The 16,251-nt window shown below is 47.8% G+C and overlaps 1 protein-coding gene across 4 annotated transcripts in view; it reads right to left on the bottom strand.

The window, feature by feature from the left end:
* The window catches only part of ATP2B4 (ATPase, Ca++ transporting, plasma membrane 4), an 80,052-nt gene that overhangs the window by 52,846 nt on the left and 10,955 nt on the right, over window positions 1-16,251 (bottom strand). For 3 of the 4 annotated variants that reach the window (XM_006887889.1, XM_006887890.1, XM_006887891.1), the window contains exons 2-6: window positions 3,474-3,671; window positions 2,767-3,024; window positions 2,021-2,146; window positions 1,556-1,681; window positions 341-376 (exon numbers count right to left, since the gene is read on the bottom strand). In XM_006887889.1, coding sequence (XP_006887951.1) covers window positions 341-376; window positions 1,556-1,681; window positions 2,021-2,146; window positions 2,767-3,024; window positions 3,474-3,671 — 744 coding nt within the window. The remainder of the gene's footprint in view (window positions 1-340; window positions 377-1,555; window positions 1,682-2,020; window positions 2,147-2,766; window positions 3,025-3,473; window positions 3,672-16,251) is intronic. The other variant, XM_006887892.1, reaches the window with a different exon arrangement.

Below are 16,251 nucleotides of genomic sequence, written 5' to 3'. Positions count from 1 at the left end.
TTAAACTCCACCTAGAGCCATGACTTACAGAATTCCTCTCCCTGAGAAGAGCAGATCAAAACCCTAATAGGCTCCAGGAGCCTTGACAACACACTGTTGGTTCCACGAGCCAACAGCAGAGGGTGCTGTCGCGTCAGCTTAAATTGGAATTGAGTTCTTGTGCTTCTTCCCGCCCCCCCCCCAAAAAAAATCTCTGCACCTTCCTCCAGGATGAGGCGTCTGGGCCACAGTGGTAGAGAACAGATTAATGGTGAGGCAAAGGGAGGGGGCAGATGGCCTGGAAAGGTCTGGTTTGAGGTGTGCAGGTAGATATGGCAAAGGAGTTGGATGGAGAGGTTACCTTTGTTGCGATTTTCAGGGACTCCTTGTTTTTTACCTGTTTGAACAAAAAGAAAAATGTGGGGTGGAGACCCAAAGTGACTCTTCAGGGATCAGATATCCATTTCGTTGGTCCTGCTCAGAGCCCTGAAGGGCAGCGGCCAAAGGGGCTGGGCTCTGGGGAGACGTGGTGAGCACACAGGTGGTTGAGCACACTCACGCCTGGCCATTGCCCTTGGGGTGCCCTTGCTGCTAGTGAGGTGCTCCTGGCTGACATGCGTCACTTGGCAAACTGAGGTGGAGGGGCTGTTGTCATTATGGCCCATGGAGTCGGAATTGGCCCATAGCTGACCGACCCTCTGGTGGGTTTTCAGAGGCAGTTAATCGCCTGGGAGGAGATTGCCCATCCTTCTCCCATGAGGAGGATGGCTACGGAAGGAAGTGTGCAACTGTTTCTGCCTGGCGCCAAAGGCCTTGAGGGGCGTCCGACTCAACAACACTGGGCACACACACACAAGCTGTGCCCTTCCTCTTCCGAAGGGAGCCGAGGAAATGAGTAGTTTCTGAGAGTATAGGCCTGTGCTTCCTTGTCATACACTCCCTTCACTGACCCCCGTCATGGCCCAGGATGATCCGCCAGCCTAGCCTGATGATCCTCTCTCACAGGGGGCAGGCAGCTTTGGGAAATGCTGGGTTTTGGAATCTTTTGTTTCTTTTTTCCTTTGGTTTTTCTTCCTTTAGGAATAAGTGAAAGGCAAAGAAGCATGACCTTGAGGGTAGATTGCTTCTTTTTTCTGATTCTCCTAGCCCAAGCCTCTCGCCTACATTCAGCAGATAGTTTTCCTCCTGGCCACTCCTCCTTTGACCGTGATAGTTCATGTGCTCCCTAATGTTATGTGAAGACAGTGACTAAAAAAGGAGGGATATGTGGAGTTCCCTTGGAGCGGGATCACCCAGCCAAGCCAGCTCATTTCAGGAGGGCTTTGGAACTTGGTCCTTTACAACCCACCATCAGATACAGGGGTTGAGGCTCGAAGGCAGCTACACTGGGGAGCTGAGAGCTGGGGTCTGGCTTACACTAGACCACGCTTTTGTCTTGGCAAGGGTTTGGATTTCTGTTCCCTTCATTCCAGTGGTTTCTTCCGACCAGGTTGGTAGTTCACCACATCTGCTTCCTCGCTTCCTAGTTTTCCATGGGGTTAAGAGGGAAGAGCGTCTCCTTCTGAGTGCCCCTTACCTTTCTTCTTCTTCTCTTCCCCTTCTCCCTCGCTGGCCCCCAGGAGGGTGAAGATGATGCCAGTCTGAGAGTTGACACCAACAGCAGTCACTACCATCCGGCCAGAACCTTCCATGACATGGGTGCCTATACAGAAAGGGAAAAGATGACAAGGAGTGAAGTATTATCTTTTATACCCAGTCATATATATCTACCCTTTGAGATATATCTATATCTATATCTATATCTATCTATATAGATAGATATAGATATATCTCAAAGGGTAGGGAAAAGTAAATGAAGGGGTCCATTTAAAATAGACCAATTCAATGCACGCTAATATGCTTTTGTTCGCGTTGAATGAGTGCAGAGGGAGGCAGGACAGCACTAGAGCACCAGAAGAGAGAGTCAGGTCTGGACCAGGTCTCTGTGACTTGACTATCAGGATGGAGGTGGAAGAGGAATATGGGAAGCCAGAGGCTGTACCTGAGAGCAGCATGGGGTCTTTGTCCAAGGATTTCTTGACATGGTCTGACTCCCCAGTCAGAGAACTCTCGTCAATCTTCAAATCATTCCCCTGGATCAGGATCCCATCTGCAGGCAGCAGGTCGCCTAGGGCACAGAAGGGAGGGGAAAGGGGAGGGTAAGGACTTGTCTGGGGTGGGGACCCATCCAAGTCTGTCCACTTCATCTCAGGCTGCTTTCCTGGGTCCTACCTAAGGGACAATGACCTTGGGAGACTCTGGAGAACCTTTAAAGACAACTTCAATTCTACACCACCTAGAAGGAGATTCCTTTCCAGGTAGCATGTTGTTGTGCACCGTAGAGTCGGAACTGAGCCATAGCTGACCCTCCAGAGTTTTATCAGAGGCAGTTAATCACATGGGAAGACTACCCATCCTTCTCCTGTGGAGGAGCCGGTAGATTTGAACTGCGTGTACTTAGAATTGCACACAGTTCTTACCACTAGGCCTATCTCCATCAAGCACCTCCCCAGGACTTGACTAGTGTATTCTTTTATCCCTTAGGCATTCAAGGTCCACAGTGCACCATCTCCTAGGAGAGTTCTTAGAAATCACTTCCCACAACTTCCTCCACCGCTTATCTTGAAACTGACACAATCTGGGATCATATCTTCTGGGGCCCTCAACAATTCGTAGGCCTCTCATTCCCATGGACCTAACCTCAGCATAAGGAGGGCAGCCCAGACACAGAACCCATGGAGCTCTCACCATATTTGATTTGGGCGATATCGCCCACCACAATCTCAGCCACAGGAAGCTGGATGAGCTGGCCATTTCGGATAATGGCAAACTTTTGCTCCTGCTCAATGCGGCTCTGCAGACCTCGGAATTGCTTCTCTTTGCTCCAGTCATTGAAGGCCGTCACTAGCACCACGATGAGCACTGAGAATAGGATAGCTGCGCCCTCGATCCAGCCGGCTTCTGCTTCCCCTTCATCTTCTGGGGTCCCTGTGCTCTCACCACACTCTATCCCAGGGGAGGGACAGAAAGAAAGGGTCACCTAGGTAGGGGCTTTTGTGGACATTAAAGAATGAGGGCAATGCTTCCACCATCCCGTGAGAAGCAAATGGCTAAACAGAACAAAATAAGTCAGGGCAAAATTATAAGCAAGTCACATGGAAAGACTTATGGTTCCCAACATGGCCGGGTGCCCACCACTGTGTCCCACAATGACAGACAATTGGTGGGGGGCACTCGTGAGAAGCAGGGTCTTGTTGGTTGGGTTGAATATGGGGAAGTGTAACATTGAATACAAGTGGAGTCAAAGAATAGCTGAGTTATTTTCTGTAGGTGAGGAATAATATGCTCAGTGCTGGATACTGGAGGAACAGTTTTAATCTAAACTCCGGCAACCATCCATCATTAAGTACTTTAAGGACCCCAGTCAGTCATGCTGAGCTGTTCAAGACACTCACGTTCATTGTCTCCCCCAGGGGGGCGGTAGAAGGACAGGACCAGGGAGATGATGGCCGCAATCTCCAGGATGATCAGGGTGACGTCCTGAAGCGCTTCCCACACTAATTCTAAGAAGGTCTTGGCCTTTTTGGGGGGGATAAAGTTCTGCCCAAATACCTGCCGACGTTTCTCCAGATCGGCGGGGTTCCCGGATAGACCTGAAAGGAGATAGATAGATAGATGTAGGGTGAATGAGAGGTTAAGGGAGGAAAGATGACAAATTAAGGCGGCGAAAGTATTCCTAAAAACAAGTCCCCTTAAGCAGTGCACTCATGATCATACGTGGGCTTGACAGATGACATGTATTCATTTGAATACACACTCTAAGTATATTCAGGGAGCTGTGTGTACAGTGCCTCAGGAGTCGCACTGCCAACCTAAAGGCGGCACCTCTTCGCCGGTTTGACTCCACCAGCTGTTCCTCAGGAGAAACGAGGGCCATCTCCTCCTGTGCCATTTATAGCCTCTCAAAAACCTGCTGGAGGGTCAGCGATGAGTCAGTTCCAACTTGACAGCAATGATGTATCTATGTATATAACAGAGCCAACAGGACACACAAAGTTATATAAACTTCTAAATATAATCAAACACCCTCAGAGAATGAGCTGCTGGTTTTAGGACCTCGGGATCATGATCTTAGGGGACATCAAGGTCAACTGGCATATCACATAGTCCACAAGGACAACGTCTCGCATCCTGGACTGGTGAGCAGCAACTGAGACTGGAAAAACGTTCAAGCGGTCATTTAAGGTACAACTACTGGCCCGTTCCTGTCCAAAATGAAGGACGGGAGAAACGCAAAGCTGCAGAGAGACAATTAGTCCAAAGGCCTACTTCATAGATCACAGGTGATCCCGAGAGCAGAAGAACAAGAGGAACTGAGCACTCTGAAAGGATTTACAGTAGAATGTCCTAGGTGGGGTGGTGGTGTTGTAGTTGGGTACTCTTTTTCAGAGGCAATTGGGAGGAGATTGCCCATCTTCTCTGGTGGAGCACTAGTGCCCTTGAACCAGGTGCCTTCAGGATTGCAGCACAGCTTCTTGCCACTAGGCAAGGGGTACTGGGGAGTAGGATTTAGGAAAAAGTTCTAAAGTAAAATAATTGCTACACTTACTGGTATAATAAAAACTGATTGGACCTCCCCATCCCACACGCATACCCTCCCCCCAAGACTATGGTCCTTAGTCACCCTTAGAACCTGGAACAAAATTCATTCCCTTGGCTCAACTTTTAGCCAAGCAATAGACAGGCCTATTAGGGCCACTGTAACACCAGGGAGGCGCTCATTTCTTAGGATAATCAACCACATAAGATCAAAAGGGCAGCATCTGTCCAAGCTCAGAGAGCTAGAAGTAGTAGGATAAAAGGATTAAGAGAAGCACAAATCACAAGGAAGAAGTGGGAAGAGTGTGGTCACAATGTGGGCTTTGTAATTAATGGCATAGAACAAAATGATGGCAAATCAACTAGCTGTGTAAAGTTTCACTCCAATCACAATAGAAAGGGAGAAAGACTCCTTCCGAAGATCCTTTACTCCCTGTTCCTGGTTTGCCCAAGTATGAGCTCTGGTGGAGATGATCAACCATGGTGGTTTCCCCAAGAACTGAGGGGAGGTGGGACTCTGAGCACTAAACATGAGTGAACTGGTAAAAACGACCATTTGGCACCAGTCTCCTCTTTGGAAGCAAAGATTCTGAAACTCCATCTTACATAGGTTGGGGAAGTTATCTGGAGGGGCCAATCTTTGGAGAAGGACATCCTGCTTGGAGGGGTGGAGGGTCACTGCGAGAGAGTAGGATCCTGGATGAGATGGATTGATACAGTGACTAGCAATGGGGTGTGTTGGAGATGGGGAGGTTGGCTCAGGAGAAGGCAAGGTTCAGAGCCATGGTTCACAGGGTCGCTGAGAGACATGGTTGACTCACAAAGCACATAACAACACCACCAACAACAACTAATCCTCCTCTTCTGAATCTGGGACTTGAAATTTCATCTACTCTTCAATGGGTGTGTTCCAGGCTTCAGTGGTGACAAAACAAATATTAAAATGCTTCTCAGGATTTACAGTGAACTTTTTTCTCACATTAACATGTACATTCTTGTGGTGAATTAAATTCAGAGAATTAAATTCCATCCTCTGGCTCACAGACTAGAGAGAATAAACCATCTGCCCAAGGCCATGCCAGGCTGAGGCAAAGCCACCCAGGGGTTTTGGTTTCAAGTTCTGGTAGCGTTAGGAGATCATCAGAGCAGAAGCTTTGAGACTATGACTTTTGGGGATCCCACCTTATTGTTTTAGATACACACACAGAAACACAGACACACACACACACACACACACACACAAAGGGAGAAAGAGAGGGAGGAAGAAAAGAGATTATACTAAGTACTACTGTTCATATGGGGGAAAATACAGAGGAAAAAGTTGGGCTACAAAGTTCAGACAGACAGTATATAGTCCTTGGTTAAACCCCTCTACAAATACACAACCACCTCCCATCCACTCAACAACCCCCTTCCAAGTTCCACATTCTCAGAGGCTGGAGAGAGGCTGAATGGTTCCCAGTGCCTCCCTTACATTTAGGCCCCTCTTTTGGGACCCAGGGAGGTTACTCTTTGAAGGGAAAATCCTAATGTGGCAATTAATGCCAGTTGGTATTCATCAACTTGTTTACACACTGCAGACAATGAGCCCTGGTTTAGGAGCTTGAAGCTGTTGACCCGCCAGTTTGATGGATCCCCCACAAGCAGGTTGGGGGAAGCTTTGTGCTAAATTAGGGTCAGCAGCTGGGGAGAGAGAGTCTGAATCAGAAGAGGAAGGGGCATCAGCTGCAGCGCATGCGAAGGTCAAAGGACAAGTGGGGAAATGGGAGCTGCTGGAGGATGCCTTATACTGAAGTCAGAGTGAAGGGCAGACGCTGGTCAGTGGAGGTGGTGATGTTTACTCCCAGCTCCAGCCTTCAGACCCCAATAAAGCTACCTTCATGGCAAGAGGAGAGATTTAAGGTGAGACTTAAGAAAGACATCTGGAACAAAAAAGGGCTTGAAAACAGGAAAGTAAGCCCTCAGAGTCTGTTCCTTACAGGAACTAAGGTGGCTTCCACTTGCACACACTAGAAACGAAAAGTGTTATGGAAACCTTCCTGCAGGTAAAGGTATAGATGACTAGGGATCAATGCTACTAAGGACCCTGAATTTGATTGAGGGTTCTTACTGGGGACTGTTTTCATTTGCTAGAGCGTAGGAGAGAAACACAAAATACCCTTGGGTGATAGGAAAAAATAAGAGCTTGATTCTAGATGGGAGGTTGACAATGTAATCCCATGCCAAGGCCCTTTGAGGAGCTCTGCTAGTGCATCCAGGAGGAGCTGCATTGTTCACCCAAAGAAAGGGCTCAGCTTTCTGGGGGTCAAATCATCCAGTGACTGCAGGCAAAGGGTGGGTGATCTCCTTCTAGGCAATGCACAGCTTTAGGAACCCAATGGAGAGTCAGCTAGGAGTGGGTTCCCATTCAATGGGTTTGAAGTTTTAGACACTTTGAGGGACAAGCCTGGTGATTTGCTCCCAAAAGCTCATGGCCCTGAAAATCTTATAGAGGTTTCACTCTACCTGGAATCGAGTTGGTGCCAACCAACAACTGCTCCTCCAGCTAAGGGGTCCAGCTGAAATCTGCTGGGGACCTGGGCCTGGTCAAAGCACTAGAGGCAAGTTCAGCTAGTGTCCATGGCTCCCTCCTACATCCCCAACAGTGAGTTCCCAGTTGGAAAGGCAAGCGAGGGCCTGGGAAAGGCATGTTCCCAGAGCCAGGCGGCCTTGACTCCCAGGCAGGCAGAAGCAGAGTAGCTGGGGGCAGGGCCTGGCTGTATTTTTCTCCTCTGGGACCCACGAAGGCAAGGCTATGCCAACTTGAGACTGCTGTGTTGGAAAGTCACGTTTGCTTGAGGGGGATAAGAGTTTTCATCATTTGGGGAGTTCTGGTGGCCGAGTGGCAAGAAGCTGCACTGCAATCCCAGAGGTACGCAGTTCGAATCCACCAGATGCTCTGCTGGAGAAGGAGCGGCAATCTCCTCCTGTGCCAGCCAGATGCGATTTGATGATACACACACACACACAAATAATAAAATAAATGAAAAACTTAAAAACAAACCAACAAAAGAAGTTTTCATCATTTGTTCATCTTCTTGGGATCTTCCTCAGGTAAGCTCCCTTGTTTACCTCCACAGTCACCAGGTAAAGGGGGGAGACAATGATTTTGGGGCATCCCCTTTCATGACAGTTGTTAGCTACCACTGAGTAAGTTCTCATTCACGACAACCCTACGTGCGCACAACAGAACTGTTCCAGAGGGTTTTCAAGACTAACAGGTCTGTCCTGGAAAGGGTGGAACCAAGCTGCTGCTTGGAGGCAAAGATTTTGAGACTCTGTCTCACATACTTTGGACATGTAGCCAGGTGAGACCAGTCTTTGGAGAAAGACATCATGCTTGGAAAGGTCAACGGACAGTCAGGAGAGGAAGACCCTGGATGAGATGGACGGATATAATAACTGGGGTAATGGGGACAGTGTGTCAGAGACAGTGAGACTGGCTCAGGATAGAGCAGGGTTCAGAGGTATTATGCGTAGGGTCGTTCTGAGATGCAGTTGACTTGATAGCACATAACAACAACAATGGAGACAGTTTTTCACCACTTCCTGGAAGCAGATCACCAGCCTTGTCTCCTACGGCACATCTGGGTGGATTAAATTCTCAAGCTTTTCAATTAGCTGACGGTGTGACCATTTGAACCACACAAGGACCTCTAACAAGAGTTCCACTCAAAACCACACCCATTGCTGTTGAGTTGATTTCAGCTCCTAGCACCCTCATTTAGCCCCAGAATCCTTGCCTCCAAGGAGTTGCTTGGTTTAATCCTCTCCAGGATGGCAAGGATTCTGGGGCTTCGTCTGACATACTTTGGTCATGTTGCAAGGAGGGACAGGTCCTTGGAGAGGGACATCATGCTTGGGAGGGTGGAGGGACAGCGCAGGAGAGGAAGGCCCTCTATGAGGTGGATTGATTCAGTGACTGGGATAATCGGGATGGGTGTGTCAGAGGCAGTGGGATTGGCACAGGATAGAGCAAGGCTGTTGCACATAGGGTCACTATGAGTCTCAAATGACTCGAGGGCACATAACAACAACAGCAGCAGCAGCCTCATAGGACAGAGCTGAATGGGCCCATCCAGTTCCAAGGCTGTTAAGTCTTTATGGAAGCAGGGTGCTGCATCTTTCTATCAGAGCCACTGGTGGGTTCAAACCACTGGCCTCTTGGTTAGCAGGAAAGCACTTAACCACTGTGCCACCAAAGCTTTTCCAACAAGGGTTAGTAGGTAATTATTAGGGCAAACCAGGATATCAGATACTAGAGACCATCCTAAGAGACATCCAATAGTCTAATGAAGAAGGCCTGATAATCTGGCCATGCATTCCATCTGAGGGCACAGGAAGCAGCCTTAAAACAAGCAAACTAAGTGCAATATATGTCACTCAGAACCTTCTGGTGGCTTCTAGCTGGTATGAAGCTGGGTTAGTCACCAAAGAGTTTATCATGGGAAATTTGCTCTGTAAACTTTTATGCAAATTACAATGAAAAGGTCAAACCTAGCAAAAAAAGAAAGAAAGAAAGAAAAAGAACTTATACGGTCTAATTTGAGTCTCCTAGCCACTGCCCTACAGAGGCCCTGACCTCTCTGCCCTTATTTCCAAGTATTCTCCCCTTGCGCACTGAGATCCAGTCTAGTCAGCCCTCCTGCATCTCTCTGAAGCACTAGACATGCTTCTACCTCATGGCATCTGCACATCATTCCCTCCACCCAGGACTCGCTGGGGTAGCTCTTACCACAGGGCCACTCACTTACCTTCTTCTGTACTCTGAGCAAGTCAGCACTGTTCCCATGGCTTACAGATCGGGTGAAAGAGTCCTGTATTTCCCCTAGCATGACACCTATGCATTTTGTACTCAATAAAAGACTCATTCTGTTCTCTTTTGGGCCCAAGCTAATGAAGCAGGATGTATCATGCAAAGCAAACGTCAATTCTAGCTCTCATCTAGATGCCTCAGTCACACCCTCACTGCATTTTTTGCCACTTACTATTCATCTGGTTGCTCCACCTTAAGTCACCCTATGCTCTTACAATAACTACCTTAAGAAGTCAAGTGGCTGTCCCAGTTCCCAGCATGCCCTGCAACAGGGAGGGGCCAGTTGGGGCTGTTAGCAGTAGTAGCCTTGGGAATCCTCTCTCTGACATGTGGAGTGATGCAGGAAAGTCATGCTGGCCCGGGAGCTCAGCCAATCCCCAAATTTGTGCCTTCCATTCTGCTTCTTTCTTCCCCAGATCTCAGCAGCTGTACTTTCACAGCCCAAGAAATGGCTGCAACCCCGATCTCTATAGTTGCAGCTCAAAGACGCAGCAGTAGTTAAGCACCCAGTTGCCTGTTCAAACCCCCCAGTTACTCTGTAGGAGTAGAGTTTTGTGTTCAAAAAGATTTACAGCCTTGGCAACTCTATAGTCTACCCTGTCCTATAAGGCTGCTGTGCATCAGAATGTGTGTGTGTGTGTGTGTGTGTGTGTGTGTGTGTGTACAACCACCACAACCAGGTATGAGTAAGAAAGACTTTGGTAGAGAGAGTGTATGCTGATAACAGAGGAAAGGGTTTTCCTTAGAAAGCCAGCAAGAAAGTGAGAGGGAGTTGGTTCCTAAGGACCAGGGGGAGGGATTCCACCAAAATCAGGCTCCGACAACCAAACTGAACACAGGAGCTGGGGGAGACAAGGAGAATGCTGAGCTGTGAAGTCATCGCCCCCACCCCACACTGGGGAGTTGATCGGCCTGGCCAAGGCTGGGTGGGAGGACAGAAGAGGCAGAAGTGGAAAATCTGTGTCTGCTGTGAGTGGCGCAGGACCCAGGAGCTGGGAGGAGCAGCTGGAGCCCAGCCCTGAGTGGCCTGGCTCCAGCAGGGCGGGACCAGGGCCAGCTTCCCGAAGACACCATGGACAGCTGGCTGAGGCTTCCCTTATCAGAATTGGCTCTGCTCCAGAAAGGGTGGGGTTAGGTTAGACATCATGAGGGACTTCCCAGCTGTCTGGAGTAAGACACCGAAAGAGGCAGCAGAATCATTTCTATAGAGAGAGTCAACTCAAAAACGCTGTGGCATCAGAACTGACTCAGAGCTGACTCTCCAGCAGGTTTCCAGAGGCAGATGAGATGGTGGATTCGAGCCAGCTGCCTTTGGGTTGGCAGCGTTACTCTCTACCCATTAGGCCAGCAGAGTCCCTTATAGAGATAGTACTACAGAAACAGTATAAGGAAGACATTTCTTAGGGTGATCAGAATACAGTCTTTCTTGGTACATGGGAAGAACAGACATCAAAATACCTTTCAAGTCCTGCCTTTCAAACCCTGGAATGGGAGAGAAAGAGGAAGGAGGGGCTTAGAAATCAATGCAGAGGCTGACAGGAGCCAGCCAGTTTCTGATGTCAACCAAATGCAGTTCCTCCAAGAGGGGAAAGCAGTTTTCCTACTTCAGCATCTCCAGTTTAACACACCCACGACTGGGCTGCTGGACTTCCAGGCCCTAGGGAATGAGCAATCTATTCAAGGTCACAGCAAGAGAGTGATGGATCTGATTTTCTCAGCCTCAGCACACAAAGCTGCGGCCTCACAGGAGCAGTTTCCTGGGGGAATGTCTCCTTTTCTCGCTGCCTCTGTCTTTTTTGGAAAACACTGGTGCAGGGACAACACTCGGCAGAGTGCTCTGCTCAGATCTCTGCTCAGCTGCCATTGCCATCAAGCCTCCTTCCAGTCCTGTTTCCATCTGATGTCACACTCCCCAGTGCTCACACCTCGGAGCTAAATAAAAAGGGCGAGAGTTCCACTTCCAAGGGTTCATGCAATACCTGCCTCGGCCAGCCAGGGAAGGCCGTCATTCTTTCCATCCCCAACTGATGCTTAAATGCAAGGTGATAACAAGAAGTTTATTTATTTTTTAAAATCCCAAACAACAAATAAACAAAACATTTGCAAAGGTTCCGTTGAGCTGCCCAAGCAATGTAGCTGAAGGGAGGGGTTCCTGATGTGGTGAGGAGGCAGGCAGGACGCACAGGTTCGGCATGATTTCCCCTCCGCAGCTCTTCCCATCAAGAGCTCTCTGCCCACTGCCTGGCGGCCACTGCCTAACAGCACCATGCTAGCTAATCCAGAAGCTAAGCTAGGTAAGGAGGGGCTGAAGAGAAAAAGAATGCCGGAGCGCAGGGCTTGGACTGAGAAAGCCCACAGCTGTTGGGTGCCTGCAGACCAATTTAGCCCTAAACACGTAACTCAACCCTGACAGGGAATTCCCAGGATGCACTGTGGAATTCCCTCCCGAGGGAGGAGGGGCTGAGGAGGCCCTTTCACTCCAGCTTCCTTATCACCTGTCATCCTGCTGCCAGTGCTGCCATCCTAAGTTTTAGGGAAACCTTTCTATTTGCATATATTTCTTTCATGAGGCCTCCTGGATTTGCTTCAAAGTCTGCTGTCAGGGACCTCACCAGAGTACTGAAAAGCTATGATGCCAGTTTGAAGACTAAGGTGTGCATGATCCAGGCCACAGTCTTCACAATTACTTGCTGTGCATCAGAAAGCTAGACAATGACTAGGAATGAGAGAAGGAGAATTGATGCCGTTGGGCTGTGGTGCTGAAGAAGAGTATTAAATATACCGTGGACTGCTAGGAGAACAAACAGGTTGTTCCTAGAAAGGATGAGACCAGGCTGCTCCTTGGAGGCAAGGATTCTTCTGAAGCTGCATCTGACATACTTTGGACATGTTGCAAGGAGGGACCAGTCTTTGGAAAGGGACTTGGGAGGGTGGAGGGATAGTGCAAGAGAGGAAGACCCTTGATGAGATGGATTGATTCCATAATGGGGGTAAGAGTGTCAGAGACAATGAAGTTGGCACAGGATAGAGCAGGATTCAGAGTTTTGTACACGGGGTTGCTATGAGTCTCAAGCGAGTCGAGGCACATAACAACGACAACGACGACGACATCCTTTTTCCACTCAGTTTAACTTGGGCTGCCCAGCTCTACCATTCCCCTCCCTCCTAGACCTTCTCGCTGCTTGAATCTCCTTCACTTCTTAAATGACTCCAGAGCTACTTTCCCACAGTGTGACAGGCAGAAGTGACCACCAATTGCTCATGTCGGGAGGCAGCCAGGCCTGCCCTGTTCATCACTGTTCCTTCCCTGCCTTAGGCAGTAGGGGATGGAGGTCGGAGAAGAGTTTGTTGAGACTGTATTCACTATGATTTATTTGGTGTCCTCAGTGAAGTTGAGGGAGCTCTCAGGTGACTTAGTACTAGGGAACAGCACTAAGCTAAAGGCCACACCACTCCGGCAGTTCAAATCCACCAGGAGCTCCAACGAAGGAAGACGGGCATTCTCCTCCCATGTGATCTGACCAGTGGAGGGCAAGTTATGAGCTGGAGTCAACTTGAAGGCAATGAACGATTAATGTTGGAGCAAGAGATCAAGGTGATGCTTTAAGAGAAGAGGGTGTCAAGAGAAAGGTAGCTTCAATTGATGGGCTCCTCAAAATGGATATTCCTATATAGACAATAAACTCTGAAAGTAGAAAAATCTCAAAGAAGTAATTTGTCTCTCACATTTGTTTCATCCTGTGTTTTCTAGCTTAGTGGTGGTACAGTGGTTAAGCATTCCGCTGCTGACTTACATGTCAGCGATTTGAACCCATCAAGCAACTCCATAGGAGAAAAGCTCTGGAAATCTAGGCTTCTAACGAGTACAGTCTAGAAAATCCTATGGGCAGTTCTATTTTGTTATATGTGGTTAATATGAGCCAGAATTGACTGACAGCACCTAGCAACAGTACTCCATGCCCTTCCAACACAAAAGTGTCTAGAACAGTGGCTTCTAGAGAGGTAAATGTTACAGTCACTAACATTTAGCAATAAGGTAAAGTGTAATATGGTAAAGTGTTATAAGAGTGCTGTACTATTAGTATCATACAATATAGTAGTTATGTGCCATGGTGTCAGAACTGACACATAGCTGACCCTCCCTCCAGCAGGTTTTCAGAGGCAGTGGAATGCATGAGAGGAGACTTCCCATCTTTCTCCTGAATAACAACTGGTGGATTCGAACTGTGTGCTTTTGGGATTGCAGCACAGGTTTTTACCACTAGGCCACCAGAGCACCCCAAAATATATGTGTTATTGTGTGTCATCAAGTCAGAACTGACCCATAGATGACCCTCTAGTGGGTTTTCAGAGACAAGAAATCTCATGGGGGGAGATTGTTCATCCTTCTCTCACGGAGGAGCTGGTGGATTCGAACCTGTGATTTTGAGATTACAGTGCATCTTCTTCCCACTAGGCCAACCAATACAATATAGTGGAGTACTAAAATCAATGTTACAGTGTTGTAGGTGTCCATTTAGCGAGGATGTAGACAACTCACTCAAAAACTCATCGTTATCAGAGCAGATCATAACTGATCCTGCTGTGGGTGTCTGAGGCTGTGAATCGGTGAGGAGACTGTCATTTCTCTCCCATGGAACCACTGGTGGATCGGAACTGCCAGAAAGACGTGGTCTTGGGGAGAGCAGCACTGCATCCTGTACTTATGCCACCAGAGCTTCCTTAGAGGATACAGACAACAGGACCAAACATTTCAATCTGCCTTGCTGAGGAAAAGTCCAGTCCATGCCACTGCCCACAAAAGGCATAGAAACACAAACTCCAAATGTCTTAAAGTGACAGACGTCAACCTAAAGCATGAATAATGAACCAAAATTATAACATGGCTTGATGATTTTAAAACAGATTCCTTCTCTTCTTGCCATTCATTTCTCAAAGGACCTCAGCTCCTCAAACTTAACTGACTACCAGTACTTGTGGAAGATTTAAGCTCGGATCTTACGCGAGGGACATTCAGTAAGGGGTACTAGTAACATAGAACACGATGATGTCAGAGCGTCCACAGCTAATGAGATGACACAGGAGTCCCAGCTCTGCTTTCTGCTTTCCCTTCCCTTCTACATAGTCTCTTCAGCTCAAGTTTTCATACTGGGGATTTCCCTGATCTTCCCATCAGCACTACAGCCGATGTTTCTGAAATTGCCTCGTTTGTATTCACCCTCGTTAATGAAGAGGCTCTGGGGAAGCAGAGATCTGTCTGTTGTGTTCACTACCGTGTCTCCCCAGCACTGCTACTGTTGTGCACTGCCAAGCTGGAACCAACTTAAAGCTGACCTGAGCAGGTTTTCACACGGGAGGAGACGGGCCATCTTTCTCCTGTGGAGCAGCTGGGGAGTTTGAACCCCATGCCTTCAGGTTGGCGGTGCAGCTCCTTACCACTAGGCCAACAGTGCTCTCTTCCCCAGCACTGCTGTTAGGTGATGCTGAGTCGAGTACGACTCATAGAGACCCTGTGAACAAGAGATCTGAACCCTGTCCTATCCTGCACCCTCCTCATCATCTGTGACATACTTGAGCCCACTGCTGCAATCACTGTGTCAGTCCATCTCACTGAGAGTGCCTCTCTCCTTCACTGACCCTCCCTCCACCTTTCCTAGCACGATATCCTAAGCTAATAGACATTAGTTGTCTAGTACATTTGTTGACCACTATTCAAAAGGAATTGGAAAGGGAGCTCTGGTGGCAAGAAGTTGTCCTGCCATCCTGAAGGAGAGTGGTTCGAATCCACCAGACTCTCTGCTGGAGGAGGAGGGGCAATCTCCTCCTGTGCCAGTCAGATCTGATTCAAGGGTGCACAATAAAAAATAAACTTAAAAAAATACAATCAATTTTTTTAAAAAAAGAATTGAACCTACAACCAGGAGAAGAAAAAAATAGATGAATGGGACTTCTAAGAATCAAATCCCTATGCACATCCAAAACTTCTCCAACAGAGTAAAAAGGGAAGCCACAGACTGGGAAAAAATATTTGGAAATGACATGTCAGATAAGGGACTTATATCCAGAATTTATAAAATACTTGAGCACCACAACAAGATAAATGTACATAATCCAGTAGAAAAATAGGCACAGGATATGAACAGACACTTCACCAAAGAAGACATTCAGGTGGCCAACAAGCACATGAAGAAATGTTCAAAATCCCTAGCTCTAAGGGAGATGGAAATTAAAACAACTATGAGATATCATCTCACCCTAGTCAGAATAGCAAAATTTAACAGAACAACAAGTAACAAATGCTGGCGAGGTTGTGGAGAAACTGGAACCCTTATTCACTGTTGGTGGGAGTGTAAAATGGTGCAACCACTGTGGAAGGCGGTATGGGGCTTTCTCAAAAAGTTGCAAACAGAGATACCATTTGACCCAGCAATTCCACTACTAGGAATATACCCCAAAGAGACCATAACTGACTTCCAAGCAGATATATGTACACCCATGTTTATCAGGCTTTGCTCACAATAGCAAGGAGTTGGAAACAACCTAAATGCTCATCAACAAACAAATGGATAGAGAAGCTGTGGTATGTTCACACAATGGAATACTATGCTGCATTGAAAAACAAGGAATTCACGCAATATTATTCAAAATGGGTGACTCTGGAGAACATTATGCTAAGTGAAGTATCTCAGTCACAAAAGGACAAATACTGCATGGTGCCACTGTTATAAAACAGGACTGACCTTGGGGTTGGGGAGAGACTGAGAAAGATGGGTTCAATA

This window comes from Elephantulus edwardii, unplaced genomic scaffold (assembly GCF_000299155.1).
Source record: "Elephantulus edwardii isolate Elephantulus edwardi_28Jun2011 unplaced genomic scaffold, EleEdw1.0 scaffold00063, whole genome shotgun sequence".
Taxonomy (NCBI): domain Eukaryota; kingdom Metazoa; phylum Chordata; class Mammalia; order Macroscelidea; family Macroscelididae; genus Elephantulus; species Elephantulus edwardii.
Note: the sequence above shows the minus strand (reverse complement) of the source record. Positions and strands in the feature narration are given on the sequence as shown.